This window comes from Eleginops maclovinus, chromosome 16 (assembly GCF_036324505.1).
Source record: "Eleginops maclovinus isolate JMC-PN-2008 ecotype Puerto Natales chromosome 16, JC_Emac_rtc_rv5, whole genome shotgun sequence".
Classification (NCBI taxonomy): Eukaryota; Metazoa; Chordata; class Actinopteri; order Perciformes; family Eleginopidae; genus Eleginops; species Eleginops maclovinus.
In genome coordinates, this window is record NC_086364.1 from 7,917,343 (window position 1) to 7,935,569 (window position 18,227).

An 18,227-nucleotide genomic window follows, 5' to 3' on the forward strand; every position below is an offset into this window, starting at 1 on the left:
AGTGGTATGCTGCACTAATATTGCAAGCGTCATTATTTTTAATAAGCATGTACTTACTTTCTTACCTTTGGAACATTGCCAGGCTAACTGTTTTCTACTGTTTTCAGTCTTCACACCAAACCAGACGTGGCTGTTTGCCGGTAACCCTGAAAGTGGCTAGCTAGCTGTAGCAGGAATAAGCATACTTTGTTTATGAAGCAACACAGTTGTGTATGGGGGTTCCATGTTTTTGATAGATTAGTTCACTAACAACACAGGGCTGTAGGGAATAATTGCTTTTGTCAATAAGTTGATTAACTTCTATAAATTGGTGATAAATGTCAATCAGTGTTACAAAAGCCCAAGACGACGTCCTCCATGTTCCTGTTTTGTCCACAACTCAGAAATATTCAGTTTACTTACTTTTATAAAGGAGTAAAGAAAATATCAACATCCAAACTGACTTATTTTCTTGGACAATGAAAATAGTTTAGTTATGTGGACGCTCTACCGTGGAACAAGGCAATGTGTCTCTTTCCATTGTATAACATATCTAAACTGGGCTTAACTATTATCAAAGATGTCTGAGTTAAAATGGAAAAAACGTGTTTAAAGCAATGTTGTGCTAGGACACATTTGCTATGATACTGTACAACAATAAATATATCATTGATATCAAGCTGAATAACATATCAGACATCCTTAGTTTCAGATCATTGAAGTTAGAGAGAGAGAAATTGCAAAGAGCCCATCCTTTTAGCATTTTCATATTTTCATTATGATGTCTTTAGCCCATACTCTTCCCTGTCTTTAACAATGTGTTTTATTTTTGATATTCAACCAAATGCGTGTTTGTGTATAGCACTGACAAGTTAAAATCTTGAAGTAATATGTGTTTTAATGCATCACAATCCAGACAAATGCAAGTGGTAGCAAACCACGTGGCTCTTTGCTGGTGCTGCTTGAGAAGAAAATTGGTCATTGTGAGAAGGGTATGCTGATCTGACCCTGGCTACAACCAGACATGCAAGTGTGAAATCCAGTTGAAAGGTAAGCAGCTGATAAAGCTATACAACAAAGGCGACATCATCTCTCCCCCTCTGTCCAAAACATCTTTTCATCCATCTCGCTTCTCCCTTTGTTTGCATTCATGTCCTCATTCTCAACTTCAAACTGCAGATAGATTTAATAAAATATAACTTTGTCATGCAGTTCACTGAAAAGCCTTCGTGGCTGAAACGTGTTATGTCTAAGAAACACATTTGATTTCACACTTCTTGCATTATGTTTCTCTTTTATTCAGTTTTTAATGTGTCTACAGAGCAATTAGGTGCACATCACTAATGCCTGTTGGGTCTGTTACCATAGATACGATCCGATTGAGCAGACAATCATCTGGTCCTTGTTTCCTCCAATAGGGTCGCACGGCTGAAGCTGCAATATAAAGTAAAGATGCTCATCTTTCAGCAACACACTAGTAAGAATCAGAAACAGGTTCATGAGTATGAGAAAGTGTTGCAGAGTGGCAGGCAGGGGACTGCGCCCAGTCATGGCGGACCACAGAAACAAGATCCGACGAGCCACACAGCAGGAGAGGAAGGTGAGAGCATCTACCATTTTGAAATTCAAACTCCTCTTATTGTTCAGTGAAAGAGTTTGGCGGAACAAGACAGTGACATTAAACAAGGAACGCCTTTGCATTCAGGCTTTGAACGCAAAAAAGGACCAAGTGTAACAAAGGGGAAGTGTCACTTTAAATAAAATGCACTGGTTGGAAGAATGCAGAAAGACAGATAGACTGCTTATAAAGATATACATGTCGTCCGAACCTTCTCAGGTTCACATTTAGTTTCAATTTGTGGGATCAAAAAGAATCCAGCTGATCTTAGCTTAAAAAGATGCCATTATTACGTTCAACATGGCAACACGGTGATTTGGTTCAAATCATCTGTTGTAAATGGATAAATATATATTAAAGTAGTTAGATACAGATGTGGCCTCATCAAAGAGACCTCCAAATCCCATCAATCAGAACAACTGAGGAAGTGATGCGTTCAGGGACAATCATGGAGGAGCTTTGAGACCAGGCTTGATGAAATCAAAGGCCTGAGAGCTGAGATATTTTTTTTGCAGGCTATCTGTATCCTTCAGAGAAAAAATAAATGTGGTCAGTTAATATGCGGCTTGGAAAAGGACAACAGCCAATGCAGCATGTTCAAGCTGCCCCCCTACTGGGCGGCCCATGAGCCTGTCGATATGGTGGTTTGATGTTGGATGGAAAATAAGAACCCCCCACAACAAACAGAAAGGGCTGGAACAGAGAAAGAGAGGGTAGAAAGGGAAGAACCATCGACAGATGGACTCTGTTGTGATTAAAGATGGCGGCAGTCTTTACTGCAGACTACGAAGGACTATACTCGATCCATAGAAAAGCGGTGGGAGTTGTCTGCGATTCAACACAACAGAACCAAGAACCTCACAGTAAGGTAAACCAGCAGGTATGATGTCTGCTTTTGAATCTCTGAGGATGAAAAATACGGTTACCAGCAACTTTCCATTGTGTTGTTTATCGCTCTATTATGTCTGTTATCGTTGCTCCTCTCAGTGCCATACTGGTTTTGTTGTGTCCTCCCTTTCATCAAAACCGAAGCAAATCATTTGATTTGACCAGTGAATGTGCATCCCATGATCAGACTCCTGAAGAGCCCGATAGACTAAAGGCATATATTAATTTTCATTTTTATCCAAGCCAGCAGACGTCTGACAGTGTACTTACACCATTTGGTACATGGTTACGGATGTATTTCTTTGTCATTATATCACCATAGGAAATCTGTTCCCTCTTGAATAAGATTTTTTCTTCCTGTGGGAATATGGAGCTTTAATATCCAGCAATATAAACTCAAGTCTGAAAATTGCTCAATCCTCTGTGCCTAATCCACTCCAAGGCTTGTTAGTCATGATATATTCAGCCAGGACAAAGGACATCAGCAGGACTCCAGAATACATTTTCTGACACTCTTTTGATGTTACGGTTTTATTTCATAACTTAACACAGACATTGAATAAATGGTATATGAATTCATTTTTATTAACACCCTGTTTTTAATAATAAGTCAGTGTATCAAATCAACGGTTTTGAGAGTCTGAATATAGCCTTAAAGCCCTGTGTATGTTTTCCATTTTTCAGTTTGAGCAGTTTTGCATTATGTCTTGATGTTTCTTTTGTTCTTCTCAACTTGTATTGGTCTTTTTTAATATAGCCAGTTTTAAAAAGTAAGAACCTCTTTTATTTGCACTTCATTTATACTTCTTAATAGGCTTTTGTTCATCGGAGAGTCTTCAACAGAGATAAGCCTATTTCAGCCAAGGCCTCTACTAGGGAGTGTAAATCCACACTGACAGGTGGAACAAAAGAATGAAAGGACTGAGTGGGAAAACATTAAGTTGTCCTCTAGTAACACTTCACTGAAGAAGGATGTATGAGAATTAAAAAAATATTTTAAAACCTGAAAATAATTCTTAATAAGTAACTGAGATCTTACACACCTTGCTTTAAAAGCCATTATTATAATATCATTTGCTAAGGTACATCATTTGCATTTATCTTTAATCAAAATAAATGTCACTGATCAGTCAACACATAAAGAACAAAAAAGAAAAGTCCATAGAACAGATGTATTCATCTATTCAGAAACAACATGCTTATTTTACACAAACTTAGCTGATTTAATAAATTACCAGATCTGAATCGAATAATCGTCTTCTATTGTTCCTCTGTCTGCAGAGCAGCTCCACAGGGCCAGTTGCTTAAGGGCTTCTTGTTTGTAGTTGATGGGAAAGGGAAGAGCATTTTTCATTCCAGACATCCAGAAGTCAAAATGCATTGTAATCCTGTTTAGGGGTTAAAAGGTTGAGTGGTGCAAGTGCAGCTTTGCAGAATGGATTAATGCAGTATCAAATGTCCATACGAATGGTTTGGATAATAACTATTGTAATATAAGTCTGTGTGCTCAAAGCTGTCTCTGTAATGAAAATATTATTATGATAGTCCTGGTAGGTCAGTGATATGAGTTACTTTTGGAATGCAATGGGTTTAAGATTACTAGTTACCCTCTTTTGAAACAGTAAGTCAAGTTGACTCATTTCACAGTCTTAAGGACTCAAATTCACATCTCTGCAAGTTATCCTCCAAAACTGAATACTGAATGAATGCCATTTACAAGAACTACAATATCTCTGGGTTTGATATGGCCTCGGACATGTAGCATACAAGTAAATAAATATAAAATATAAAAGTTAAAATATCTTGGTATGGTCAAGTTTTGAAACAAACAGGTGAAGCTATAAGAAGTAGGTCAGAGTGTCAAAAGTCTAATATCAGACACTTTTTTGAATCAGGTTTGACTGATATGGATGGTAGTAAAACCTAAAGAGGCTGTGTTTGTGTTGCAGTTTTTCATGTTCCCCGGTTTTTGATTTAAAGAGATAAAAAGTGAAGGAACTGATCTGAAAACCCACATTGGCTGTCTGCAGCACAAGTTTATGTGTTACTTTTCCTTGTTTCCCTTCATGCATTGCTCGGGTTACAGAAAAGTTGGTAATAGAGACAGTGCAGTTTAGGCTTTAACTTGATATGTGATTTGCCTGCTCTTTGGTTAGCTGTATCATATCATTTTGCTGCAGAGGATAAATGATGGGTCCTGAAGCCTGAAAGTAATGGGTGAATCACAATGCTCTCAACTGTGACAAGTGGGACTTAATGTGTTATTTCTTACCAGATGTTATGTCTACAGCAAGTATCACATGCTCTTGCAAGAGTGATAGAACAAAGCTTAAACTAAATATATCTCGTCAATTAAATAATGATGTTCAAAAAGCCCCTCTTGAGAGTTAACAAAAATATTACCATCAACATAAATACAAAGAACCAAAAGTAAGAGTTTAATTTCACAATATTATATTTGTGTTTTTTTGTATTTTAACGAATGCATCCATTTTTACATCACTTTCTTGTAGATTGTGAATTTACCCAAAAAGTCAATTAATAAAGTCATACAAATAAAGTTTTATTTTAAGTCAATCTGTCAGATAAGTGTTATTGCTTCCACCCTTTTGACAATGTTTCAGCTAAATTGTATGACTTGTTTAATGGTTACTATCCACCCCTGGAGCTTGCCTTTTCTTAGTGGTAGATAACGGAGATTTAACATGGAAGAATATATAGAAGTATATATCTGTTCAAGTCTTAACCATTGTAAAAACAAATAATCATACATTTGTTCATTCTGCTGTGTATGAAGCAGGCCTAACACATGTCTGTTCTCCGTCTTCAGGAACAAATGGATGGAAAAGACAAACGGTCATGGCGACGTTCTGCTTTGGCCAGGCCTTCTTCTGTCAAGTTGATCGGAGGGAAGCTGCCATCACTGACGCCCTATGTGTTAAAAAATAATGCTATGGAATCCTCAGTCAATGGATGTACTGCTGGAGGATGTGCGAGGAAGACAATCAAACTCAAGGTAAAACATGTTTTATCTAAATTAGTATTTTCATGGGTTATATTTAGGATGGCCAGCGTGTCTTAATTGAAAAGATTAGAAAGATTTTTTAGGAGGAAGCAGTCAATGCTTTTTGTGAGAACCTTGAAATGCTTGAAAACAATAATAGTAGATGGTCAGAGAAAACAATCGATCCTATGAAAGACAAATGGAGTGTTTGAGTATCAGGATGCTTAAATTGTTGCTGTCCAACATCCATTTTGCCTGGAGGAAGCTGAAGTGTGTTGGCTCTTTTTCATGTTTTTTTTTTCTTGCTGGCATAAATATTGTACGCACTGTGTATGCTGCACACTTTTCCTTTCTGTTTGAGCAGGCATTTCAGGTGATAAGATGAGAAAGAGTGTGAAATATATATGCCTGCTCTTTCTCAGGGTGCCAAATGGTTTGATGTAATTACATCATCAAATGGGTTTATGTTTTTATGGTTTCCCATCAGCCTTTCATCTTAGACTCAGTAAAACAGTGTGACTGCTGAATGATTTCCTGGAATGAAAGCCTTTATGGCTGCCTTTGGTCTATGATGTAGTCTTTGCACTGTAAAGTCGCACAGTAATGACAGGATTTAGTGTGTCAAACATTGCTGTAATAGGTGGTAAAATGTTCTGTTATTGCAGGTCTCATCAGTACATTGTACATATAAAGGCGCAATATTTAAGTAGTTTTGTTTTCCCACGTTGTGGTTGTTACACCACAGTGTTTACACGGAAGATGCATGTTAGTGCTTGCTTTGGTTTTCAGTTATTGGTGTATTGGTTTTGTTCACATACACACCAACAACAGTAACATATAGCATTTGTAAAGCTTTGGGAAATATTGAGCTAAGATACATATGATTCCATAGACTGTATATATTGATGGACAGAGGTTCGTCCGTTAAAAGTGAAGCAAGCGCTAGTCCAGAGCCCCCTGGTGGCTGGCTGCAGTACAATGCGTAGCTCCGCCCATTCCCATGTATTTTCAATGGGCAAGTAACCAACTTTCTATGTCACTTTTCTCACCTAAAACAAATTTTGCATCCACAACTTTTTATTCGAAAAAATAGCTTTCAAGGTGCTTCACATCACACCATTTTTCTTTTTCCCGAGAAATTATTTTCTTTAATGTTATTTTAATAAATATAAAAGGGGCGTGGTTACACTTTGATTGACAGTGCAGCCGCTTGCAACCTCCTTCAACATTTCATTTCATTCAGAGTAGCTGTAGGCTCGGCTGTAGTGGTGTTCTTTTGTCAGGCAACTCATATTTGTTTTATTTGCTGTTATTACTTTACATTTATATATTGACAGTCATGTCGTGTTGTGCTGTTGATTGTACTAACAGGCCATCTCAGGGGAGCTCTGTGCAGTTTTTTCGGTAAGTGAATATTAACTTAATATTAGCTAGCGAACTCATTAAAATGACGGTAGCGATAGCTTAGCCGCTAACGTTAGAAAGTTAACTTAATTTGACAGTAATCTATAGATTTTCGGACATCCTTGAAAGGATTATGGTCATATACCAACGAAAAACAGATAGATTTGTATGTTGAAGACGATGTTGTATAGTTTCAGCCAGTTTAGCCCCAGAGAGTCGGACTCGGCCTGTGTGTGTGGTGGGGAACGGACGGAGAAGGGGGCGTGTTTCACTCGATAAGGGGCGTGTTTCACTCGATGAGTGGGCGGGTCTGATCGCGACCTCCTCTTCACTGCGCATGCTTCAGATTCTACTGCGCAAGCGTACTTCGAACTGGCTCCAAATTTTCAAAGATGGCGTCGCCTCGGTTGCTTCAATTCTATAGAACACAGCTGAATGGAGCCACTCTGTCCATCTATATATACAGTCTATGTATGATTCCAATAGAGGGAAGTTATTGTCACATTGAATGCATCATAACTGTTTAAAGGTCATGCAAGGTCACTACAGTGCGTGCACATTGTAAACCTGACATGATATCCGCTGTTTGCATATTGTTGAAGAAGATTTGTTACTATCTCTGTGTTCAGTTTGTGGCAGAGACTGGTTGAAGTAAAACATTGTGAATTTTCCTATGTTTACCGCTATCAGCTGTACTAGTACTAGTCGTAAAATTCAAAGGCAAAGGCCACCTGAATGCACCACCAAGCAGTAAAGGTAAACCATGGACCATGGTACGTTGATTTTACTGATCAACACCTGCAGTGACTCAGTGAAGTCAGCTGGTGCTGGCTTCATAAAAACCTGCAAACAAACACTTTCTACTTTTAACCTATAACGCAAAACTCAGATAGCAAATGTGCAAATAAAGGCCCTTTCTTAAAGAGGCCCTTGACTGATTTTTAAAATGAGGCTATCCTTCAAACTGAAAACTGCTTAGCCTGTTAATACTTTCACATTGTCTTCTCTTAGGGAGAAAAATACCTGATCATGTTTTCAGTTTAAACCACACTAGAGATTTAAAATCAAGCAAAGGCACTCTCCAGCAATTTAGTTTTTCATTCCATTAACGCGGTGCACCTGCAGGACAACATTTATGCAGCCGAGTTGCCCTCCAGATGCACCAAGTAACAAAATGAAAAACTAAATTGCTGGAGAGTGCCTTTTTTAATGGGGGATGTAGACATGAACAACAATCTACATTTTTGTATACAATGTACAAATAATACAGGCCCTGAAAGTACTTTATGTGAGATCTGTATTGAATGCTTATAATGGTACAGTAATGGAATTCATATACTCAATGTATGGATTTTCCCATACCCCAATAGAGGTTTTAATAAAAAAACGTATGTTTCACTGTAGGACATCAAATATGTAATGAATGTTTTAATGTTTTTTATGCCACATTTTAGTAAACAAAAAATAAAGAAAAGGAATTCTACATGGTCTTTTTCAAGATATTCAGAATCAGAATACCTTTATTCGTCCCACAGAGGGGAAATGTACATTGTTACAGCAAACGTGAAGATAGAGAACAAAAAAGAAAACACTATCAGATAAAGGGCATGCACAAAATATATACAATAACAAAAATACGAATTACAAATGTATTTCAGGTACATTCATAACATATCTTTACAATAGCACACGAGTGTTATTGCACAACAGTGGTGTGGTAGTCTTGTTTGGGACATTATTGAACGTTAGTGTAATTACACAGCAGAGGTGTCTTAGTCTGTGTTGTTGTGTGAGTGTGGGGGTATACCAGGGAGAGACGCAGTAGAAGGAACCTGAGTTTATTTCATTGTAATTCTTATGAGGCGGAGAGCAAAAAAAACCCAGTGTAGCACATGTAGCAAACTAAACAGTGGTAATGTGTGTAGTGAACGGGCGAGGCGCTGTGCATCATCCGCGGTGAGCCTCCGCAGACACTGAGAGACTGTCATGGAGAGGCGGACAGCGGACTGTTTTCTTTGTTATTTTTAAAGTCTTGCGACTCGCAACCATGACACTGTTGGCGGGGACGTGTACCGGTCCAAATGTCCGATGCACTCGAAAGCAGCAAGAAGATTTTCACCGGTGAAGTATATGTCACTTTTTTCCTCCCCCAGCTCAGAGATTGGGATTGCGGTATAGTCGGGAGATATGTGCCATCGCTTTGCTGCTTGTAAATCTGTTCGGGGATCGGTGTGGGGTTCCCTCTGTCCTCTGACGGTACGGGAAATGTTTGCGGTCGCCCTGTTGTTCGTTTAGTTTAGCGGCTGTTAGCGGACACAGTACAGATATTAATAGGTGAATAGTGTGACAAAGTTGTGCACTTGTCGGTCGGCTGCTGAAAGGCCTGGCTGTGTGTGTGTGTGTGTGTGTGTGTGTGTGTGTGTGTGTGTGTGTGTATGTGTGTGAGAGAATGTGTGAATGTGTGTGTGTGTGTGTGTGTGTGTGTGTGTACGGAGTTTGTTTCTGGCTCCCCTCCCCCACTCGCCGCTGCTGTTCTGCTCATTCTGGAAAGGCCAAGACATAAATGTGATGAGAGGCTCACTTCAAAAAAGGAACAAACGGATACAGTTTCAGAAAAAAGCGAAATGTATTAAACTTGGCTGAAATCACCCATAAATAGTCCTGTGAGGCCACACACACACACACACACACACCTGTGACCGCAGAACCGTTAATTTCAATATCAATGCGCTAACCGTACATCACTGGTGCCGCTGCATCATTACACACAGGTAGCGAGATGACTGCTATAGCAGGTTAACCGGCATATCATTAGCATTCATAAACCATGCATGCTAATATTCAAACAGCCCGTGTTTTTACTCTGGTTATCGTTTAGTAGAACAGCACACCTGGCCTTAAGCACCAGTACACGTGCTGCCCACACTTCAGGATTGTGCTGAGAAAAGGCACTGGTGGCCGGTGTTGTATTTACTGTCTTTGTTTAATCAGGAAAATGATTTGTAGCTGTATTGGAAAAGACAAGAGAGTGGGTGTGCCCTAAAGGTGACGTGTAGCCATCCATTAAAATAATATTTCTTTTGAAATCCCAGCTACAGTTAACCCAGCTGTCAGGTTTTTTTTTAAATGCAGAATTTATAAATCTTCTTTTTTCACAATTTATATTTAATCCAAAACCCATTACAGCAAGTGCACAGAACTATAAATAGGATTTGAGCTATTGCTGGACAGCATGATTTTCTCCTGCTCTCAGCTTTCAAGAAATATAGGCTTCTGCGCAAATGTGTGAATTTAAACAGCTAGAGAAATTTTGCTCTTTTTTTTTCTCTATGTTGTGGCTACACTGGGGAATCGACACTTAAAATGGTTTCTGACACTGTATCTGGGTAGCTTAATCATGAGCTGTACAGTGTGTGGTGGTGGAGATATACACACTACTACTCATTGCTCAGCAAGAAAGCTCAGGGACAACACATGAGGACAATGACGTGTCCTTGAAAGAGACATTAAATCCTTAAAATCATTTGATATTCTGCAGATGACCCGGACAGGGGAATTAAATGAAGAGAGAATATTATACAAGGATCAATAAAGTGTTATTTGCAGCACTGCTCATATCAGCTAATAGAAGAGAGACTTCTTCATTATTGAGTTCCTACTGTAAATCTCAGTGGATGTAACTGGAGTAGCTGTGTAACGTAATGCTATGCTTGTGCATATAAATCAGAGGATATTACTGCACACTACATTGCCGCTACACCATATTCACACTGCTGCCTAGTAGATTTGCTGCCCCCAGGGCCAGGCGGCACTGAAGCCGCGACTCTAGGCTTGGATTACCACAACACTCCCACATAACTCAGAATGTGACTCAGTGCGGTACAATTATAGACCATCAAACCACTTTATATAGACTATCGAACCACAGTATAATCCAAAGGACTTTAAGCTTTCAGTGTCTGCTTAAGCTTGCAGATGTTATGCAGAATTTGCTGATACAGTTTGAGTGCAGGAAATTATTTTTCATTGTATTTTTGTACTGGAATTGAGAGGATTTCATCATCAATTTTGACAGTTGTTCTATCGTATTGATAACCTTTCCTTATATTGATAACCGTTCCTCATACTGGAGTTTGAACAGCTGATATTATAAGCATACTGTGCATAATGTATAGCAATAAAAGGTTCATACTCTTTGGACTGTTTTAGTGGTTTGCATTACATTTTCTCACATTTACAAATCTTCTGGATTTCTGCAGGATGTGCATTAATTTGAATGTTCAGCTGCAAACTGGCCACATGAGTTTTCCATGAAAATCTGATAAAAATGCCAACCGTGCAGTATTCACTTAGTAGGTACTAATCCTCTTTAAACCAGGCGTATGGCAAATAGGAGACCTGTACATTGACCTTTTGTTAGCTTGCCAACATGTTCTTAATAAATTGCTGCGTACATGTTTGTTTTCATCAATAATCTGCAAACGAGTATTAAAATATCTTCTTGTAGTACCATTCTGTCAAGGCTAGCATTACTCTACCTTTAAGTGAAGTGCTGAAGCTTTGTCTCATTATATCTTTCCCCCCCCCCCTGCAGGAGTTTTTTTGCAGTGGAATAAGTAGAAGTCTGGATCCGATAGTTGTGCAGTGTGGGCTCTACGGGGACGTGGTTTATGGATGCTGGGACTATGAGCATAAGCGACAACAGGAACTACTTAGCAGACCTGGGAGGCAGCTTCACTGAGGATGCTCCTAGACCTCCAGTTCCAGGGGAAGAAGGTGAGCTGGTGTGCATTGATGGGCGCCAGTACAGCAACGTCGGCTTCTCCTCGAAGATTGAGAGCCTCAAATGTGAGGCGTCTGTGTCTACACCCAGACGCCCCGACTTGGACCTTGGTTATGAGCCGGAGGGAAGTGCCTCCCCTACACCGCCTTACTTAAAGTGGGCCGAATCTCTCCACTCCCTCCTGGATGACCAAGATGGCATCCACCTGTTCAGGACGTTCCTCAAGCAGGAGGAGTGTGCAGACATGTTGGACTTCTGGTTTGCGTGCAGTGGCTTTCGCAAACTTGAAGCCAATGAGGGTAATGAGGAGAAGAAGGTCAAACTGGCGAAAGCGATCTATAAGAAATACATCCTGGACAACAATGGGATTGTTTCCCGACAGATTAAACCGGCCACCAAGTCATTCATCAAAGACTGCGTCATGAAGCTTCACGTTGACCCTGCAATGTTCGATCAGGCTCAGACTGAGATACAGACTATGATGGAGGACAACACTTATCCCCTATTTCTGAAGTCTGACATATATTTGGAATATACGCGGACAGGAGGAGAGAGCCCTAAGCTGTTAAGCGATCAGAGCTCTCTTTCTGGGAACGGAAAGGGATTGTCGGGTTATTTACCCACTTTAAACGAAGACGAGGAGTGGAGATGTGACCAGGAGCCAGAGGAGCAGCCCGAGTGTGACCCCACGCCGAGCAACCGGCTTACCCAGAAGCTGCTGATGGAGACGGCTCCGCAGCGTGTCGCCAACAGCGGCAGATTCCAGGACAGTCACGATAACAGGTAAATCCTCCAAGCTATCTTAAAAAAAAAAGCGCTTCACTTCACCTCTAACTGCACAGCTTTTTTCTCTGCAAACTGCTGAATTAGAAATAAACCTGAAACCCCACAGTACCATGAACGCTGCTTGAAGTCTGAGATAAAACAGTGTGAGTGTTGCACCAGAGACAGCTGAGATGAGAGGGAGAAGGTGCATTCAGAGGAAATGTCATAGGCGGTAGAAGTTAACTTGTTGTTAGAAGTTTGAAGTACTGTTCTTGGTTTTTCTTGTGCAGGTACTGGGGGAATCGTGTTTTCCCATCGGACAGGGTTTTGTAGGAAAAAGAGTTCAGAATCTGTTTTGTTTAAAGAGGAGCCGTATGAAAGCGCTTTCCCTGAAAACTGATATTTTTTCCTACATGTTTCTGAATTTCAAGTAATTTGTTTATCTTTAAATAACCTAATAACTTGACCATTTAATAAAGAGATCTCAATCTTGTTTTCTAATACCATAGCCACTAATATTGATTTGACAGCTATTTTTTCAATAATATTAACTCTGATGACAATCTTGTCAAATTAATTAAAAAAAATGGAAGACATTGCAACAGTGACACATTTACATTACCATGCACATTTGCTTCGTATTGCAAGACTTCTAGGCCTAAATCAAAGACAATGATCTCCTTAAGGTGTAAATGTGTTGTATTTCTTACATAATACATCTTACAAAATTCATGTTTTCTTTTCCAAAATCGAGGAAAACCCCTCAACTTGATACCCAGGTTTAAATTAGCAAATAACCCAACCTACCAATACCTAAGATGGTCTATAAAATTGGATTTCCTGTGATTTTTGCGCTTCAGTGCAATGTGTTACTGTTGTCAGCTCGGTGTGTACAACAGCAGGATTAAAATGATGCTCTCTCACATTTTAAAAGCTTTTTATTCTCAATGTGAAAAGTCAAAGTAGATCCTCCCAGATGTCACAATCTGTGCCCTGCCATATCTGCTAATGGCCAGCTGATTGATTCAAAGAAACTTTTAGTCCGCTCAAGCATCGAGACACATGTAAGAGGGTTCAAGAGGGCTGTACTCAGATTAAAGTCAGTGTTCAAGCGGTATGAATGCAGAAGGACCTCATGCTCCTTTTTTTGTTTTCTTCTCCTTAGATAAGCGACTATTCTGCAGTTCTTTTGTAATTCTGGCAGGTTCAGTTAGTTTCCTCTTAATTCCAATGCTGGTGCTTTGCATAATTTTGCACATTTGCTGAGAGTTGCATCACTATGGTTTATTGAGAGTTATGAAGTGTCGGCCTGAAAATGCTCAACAAAACTGCTTCATTTCTTTATTTCATTTAAATGTGAAAATGTTTAAAGCTTCTTGGCAGCAGACGTGGAAGTGCACAGGTCAGTGCGTGCTGTGCTTGCTGACTCATGGTGATATCGTCATGACCCTTGAATATATAACCGAACCATCTTTAGTGTGGACAGTCGCACCTTTTGTGCAATCCTGATATGTGCAGTGAATTTCAGTGTCATACCACAGCCTTCTCAAGACTACAGCTTTAGCCACAACAACCTGACCACAGTTCATAACAAATCTGTTGACAGCTGCCTTGCGGGAAATCAGACAGCCAACCAAAATCTGCTCAGAAGAATTAATCAGGTGTTGTGACCCCACCCTCAAACTGCACTAATGACAGCCCATCTGGCTGAAATTTGGGCGACCAATTCGTGTCTAAAACTGGTCTTAATCCATACTGTTTCTTCCCGGCTTAATTCACAGCAGCTGGTAGAATGACACCTATTGACCCTAAACTGAGTAATCTGAATGCTTCTTGTGATCCTTCCATATAAGAAAATAGCATCATGTTGAACAAATTGGTGGCTAAGCATTAAATTCATACACACTTGTGGAAATGAAAGTGAAACAACCAAGGATCTTAATTAAAACACAAGTTCTTGCTTGCTACTACGATTGTGCTAATATCCCAGCTGATTACACGTAAAGCTTATTGTGTAACATCTTCAACTGAGGATTAAGGCCCATTGAAAACACATCAAAACAACATGTAAAGTGTTTCAGACTAAACTCAAAAGGGGATTTAAGATCTGTGTTCTGCTATAGTGAAGTTGGAATAATGTTATCCCTCTATAAAACAATTGAACATCTGAAAAAAACCTTCCCTTATTTGACCTCTACTCCCTCAGCGCCAGTGTTATGAGGACGAACAGGAATTCAGATCAGCTGATGGAAAGACAATACCTTTCAGATAAGACACTCTGTGTGACTAAAACACTGAAAGCAATGCAGACAGAACAAATCTGACTAGTTAAATCTGAACTGAAATCAGTCCTGCCATTATCTTTGCAGCTGCGGAATTCAGCTTTCTTTTTATTTTCCTTCATGTCTTGTTTCTCATTACGCTCTTCAGTATTGGCATGCTGCTTTTCGAGTTTATATCTGCCACGAAGAACCAACTGCTTGTTTGCGTTTTAGATTTTTTTTTTCTTTCTTTGAAAACATAACCAAAGGCCATTTTCGCTGGAGATCAATGTTTGCTTAAAATCTCCTCAGAAATATAAGAGAAAGCTACAGTTTAATCTCGAGCGAAACACACAGTTTAGGGCGTATTTTCACATCATTATTTCAGCTATCAAGCATTTGGCTGGAATTACAGAAAGCCACGCTTCATTTTCAGAACGCCTTTCAGCAGCACCCGTTGGTTTTTTTTCAAGCTACATTTCCCATCAGTTGTGTCTGATCTCTTCTGAGACGGGCAAAACAAAAGACATTAAATAGTCTTTCAGATCAGCTTTTAGAAATCAAACGACTTGAAAGAGAGAGCTATACATTCATTGATGTTTGGGGAGGTTTTTGAAATATGTACAGCTCGGTTTTGTTCTCGTTCGAGGTAATTTGTGAAACATCAAAGGCAATAATTCATCCAGTTTGTCTTTTAATAAAAGTTGTTGTTTCCTTGATCTTTTGAGGGTCCTAAAAATCTGCCTGAAAGAAGTTGAGACAAACATGATAGAACAATATGAATGACCACTTATGGTACTGGTCCGTTAGTCATAATAATAATACAACAAGAAATGATGATAAGTGTTCTTTTGGGTGACATTTATTTGCCCTTTAGGCACATTGTTTATATGATTTCAATGAGGCAGGCAGGATCCATGAAGAGAGAAAGGAATGGCATGTGGAAGTTTCATTACAGATGGAGGGCAACTGAGGACACTGTTGCCATTGTCTTTAAAAAATGCATAGTTTAACAAAACACAGCTACTCTGTCTTTCTCGTTATTGCAAATTCTTAAATTAAAATATGTTGAGGCTCTTGTTAGGATGGAGACATGACTTGTTTTATTGTTTCTTATATTGCTATTTATTTATTCAGGTGGAATTAATAGAAATATATATATATATATATATATATATATATATATATATTGATTTTTGGGGGGCTCCAACCTGGGCCCTCCACATGGCGACCTAGCACCAGTGCATGGGTCGTTATTTTATTTGTCTCCTCTTGGGATATTATGAAATAATAATGATTAATAAATGACAACAGAATCATTTTAGGACTTAGATCCAGCACTGAATCATTTTTCAAGTGACTCCTGTGGTTACATCTGATGTCATTTATTCGTGGTTATGCAAAATGAATGTTCCCAAAATGGAAAAGACAACTGTGAGCAGTGCTGCATATTCACAAGTTTTTGTTCAAGAAATCATCTCATATGTCTTTCATCAGCAGACAGATTGAATTACTGTTTGCTCCCATCCCTTGTCATTTCCTTTCATTTCTCATCATCAGAAATGTTTCCACATACAATCACAACTTAAAACTCATGCTCTGTAGAGTGCACTTTGTATTTGTCCCGGCTCTTCACCAACCTGGCTCTGTAATTATTCGCTTTTGCTGAACGCGGATGCAAATGAAAATCAGTCGGTCACAAAGGTTTCATTTTGAACTCTGGGAGCTGCTGCATTCCAAACAGGGAGAAAGCTTCAGGGAATTCCAATTTGAATAAAAAGGAGATGATGCCTAACATCTTTAATTCATGTGTATGACGCCCTGCTAGAAGTGTCTTCAGCAAAGTCAATGATGGTAGAGATGGTAGAAGGTTGACAAATGAAGCCTGAATGGATGGAATGAAATAGATGCTCTTCAAGGTTGTGCATCAAAATAAGACCCCCAGTTCTACACTGTTCAATACTCTATATTGTATTGAACAGTAGAGTACTCACAGAGGCCATGGAAACAATATGAATAAGTTGTTGCTGGTAGAGATATACTGCACTTTCTCTGGCTGTGGGTTTATTTGTATGGGGCTTTTTCACAGCACACTTTTTTTGATAAGCACAGGTGTTACTAATAACCCTAACGACGGCTCCATTCCATCCCGTGGGAGTGACAGTGAGCCAGCGTACACAATAGCAGGACTCATAGCATCTAAATGGAATTCAGCCATCATTAATTTAATGATTTACACCTGTGCTCTTTCCTGCTGTGACAAGTCAAAGTGTCGCCCATAAATAAGGCCTGTTATGCCAGAAGCAATAACAGAAGTTGCAGGAAGTGGCAGAATCTGAAACGCTGACTTAATTGCAGGCAATGAAGGATAACAAGCTGAGTAATGAGGTTATGCTAAATGGTTAGCTGGTGTGGCTACTGTAGAAATGATACTAGATTTGTTTAAGAAATCTGATATTTGATTGCTTCTTGAAGAAAGGCATCAGTTTGTTGTGAGGTCTAAAATGACTATGCCATTACGATAAAGAGATTTTATTTGTTTAATCTTTTAATAGTGACATCCCGATGTTACACTCGTGCTGCTTTTGGCCAGCGCTCCAATGTATTGTACGTCATTTTTTGTCTAAGCATTTCCTGTATGTCCCCCTTTTTGTTTTCTTCTTTCCAGGCATGCACCATATCGGGAGCCCGTCAACCCGTACTATGTCAACACTGGTTATGCTATGGCTCCTGCCACCAGCACCAACGACAGCGAGCAGCAGAGTATGTCCAGCGATGCAGACACTGTTTCCCTCACCGACAGCAGTTTGTACGTATTCTCTCATCACTAACACATACATCTCATTTTAACATTTGTTATACCAGGAAAATAAAGGCTATGCCAAGCTGCTTTTCTGGCTGTAATAAGAGTTTTATTTACAAAATGAAAGACATATCCACATATTATACTTACCATTGGTTATTACAACGGAAGACCTTTCCTAAAAGTTAGCATTGCTCAAAGAAAGAAAGAAATAAGGGCTTATTCTTGTTTCCTGTGTTTTAACTGAATGATTGTAGCAGCTACTAATGCCCCATCTGCTCGTTAGCTGAACCAAGAGAAGCTTAGAATCAATCTTTTATGCTAAATAGCAATCGTTCAAATGGACTCCTAGCAGACTTAAAAACCGTACTCAAACCGTATATGGTCAAAAATGAAAATGCTAACCTACTGACCTATTTTGCAAATAAGAGAAACTGTTTTAGATATTTCTTAAAAGTTTAACTTCTTTATGGTTTCTACATTGTGTCCTTTGCCAGCTTACTTTGTTTGCTCACAAGCACAAGACCCAATGTTTTGTACCATATGGGATCCCTTGTAGCACGACAACTTGTATTTCAGTTGAGCGTGCAGACCAGGCATGTGCAAGAAGATTTTAGAAATAATAATTTCTAGGTTCAGAGATGGCACTGGGGGATTATGCCAGAGAAACTTCAAAGCTTGCACAACTGGACAAAAAATGTGTTTGAAGCTGAATGGATTAG

At 39.3% G+C, this 18,227-nt stretch overlaps 1 protein-coding gene across 7 annotated transcripts in view; it reads left to right on the forward strand.

Annotated features, from left to right (window-relative positions):
• axin1 (axin 1) overlaps positions 1-18,227 on the forward strand; it is a 33,058-nt gene that overhangs the window by 1,497 nt on the left and 13,334 nt on the right. For 2 of the 7 annotated variants that reach the window (XM_063904651.1, XM_063904657.1), the window contains exons 1-3: positions 8,790-9,014; positions 11,488-12,459; positions 17,371-17,511. In XM_063904651.1, coding sequence (XP_063760721.1) covers positions 11,564-12,459; positions 17,371-17,511 — 1,037 coding nt within the window. In that variant the 5' untranslated portion in view covers positions 8,790-9,014; positions 11,488-11,563. Of the gene's footprint in view, positions 1-895; positions 1,030-1,397; positions 1,580-2,291; positions 2,478-5,299; positions 5,502-8,789; positions 9,020-11,487; positions 12,460-17,370; positions 17,512-18,227 lie in introns of those variants that run through there. The other 5 variants (XM_063904652.1, XM_063904653.1, XM_063904654.1 and 2 more) reach the window with 5 other exon arrangements.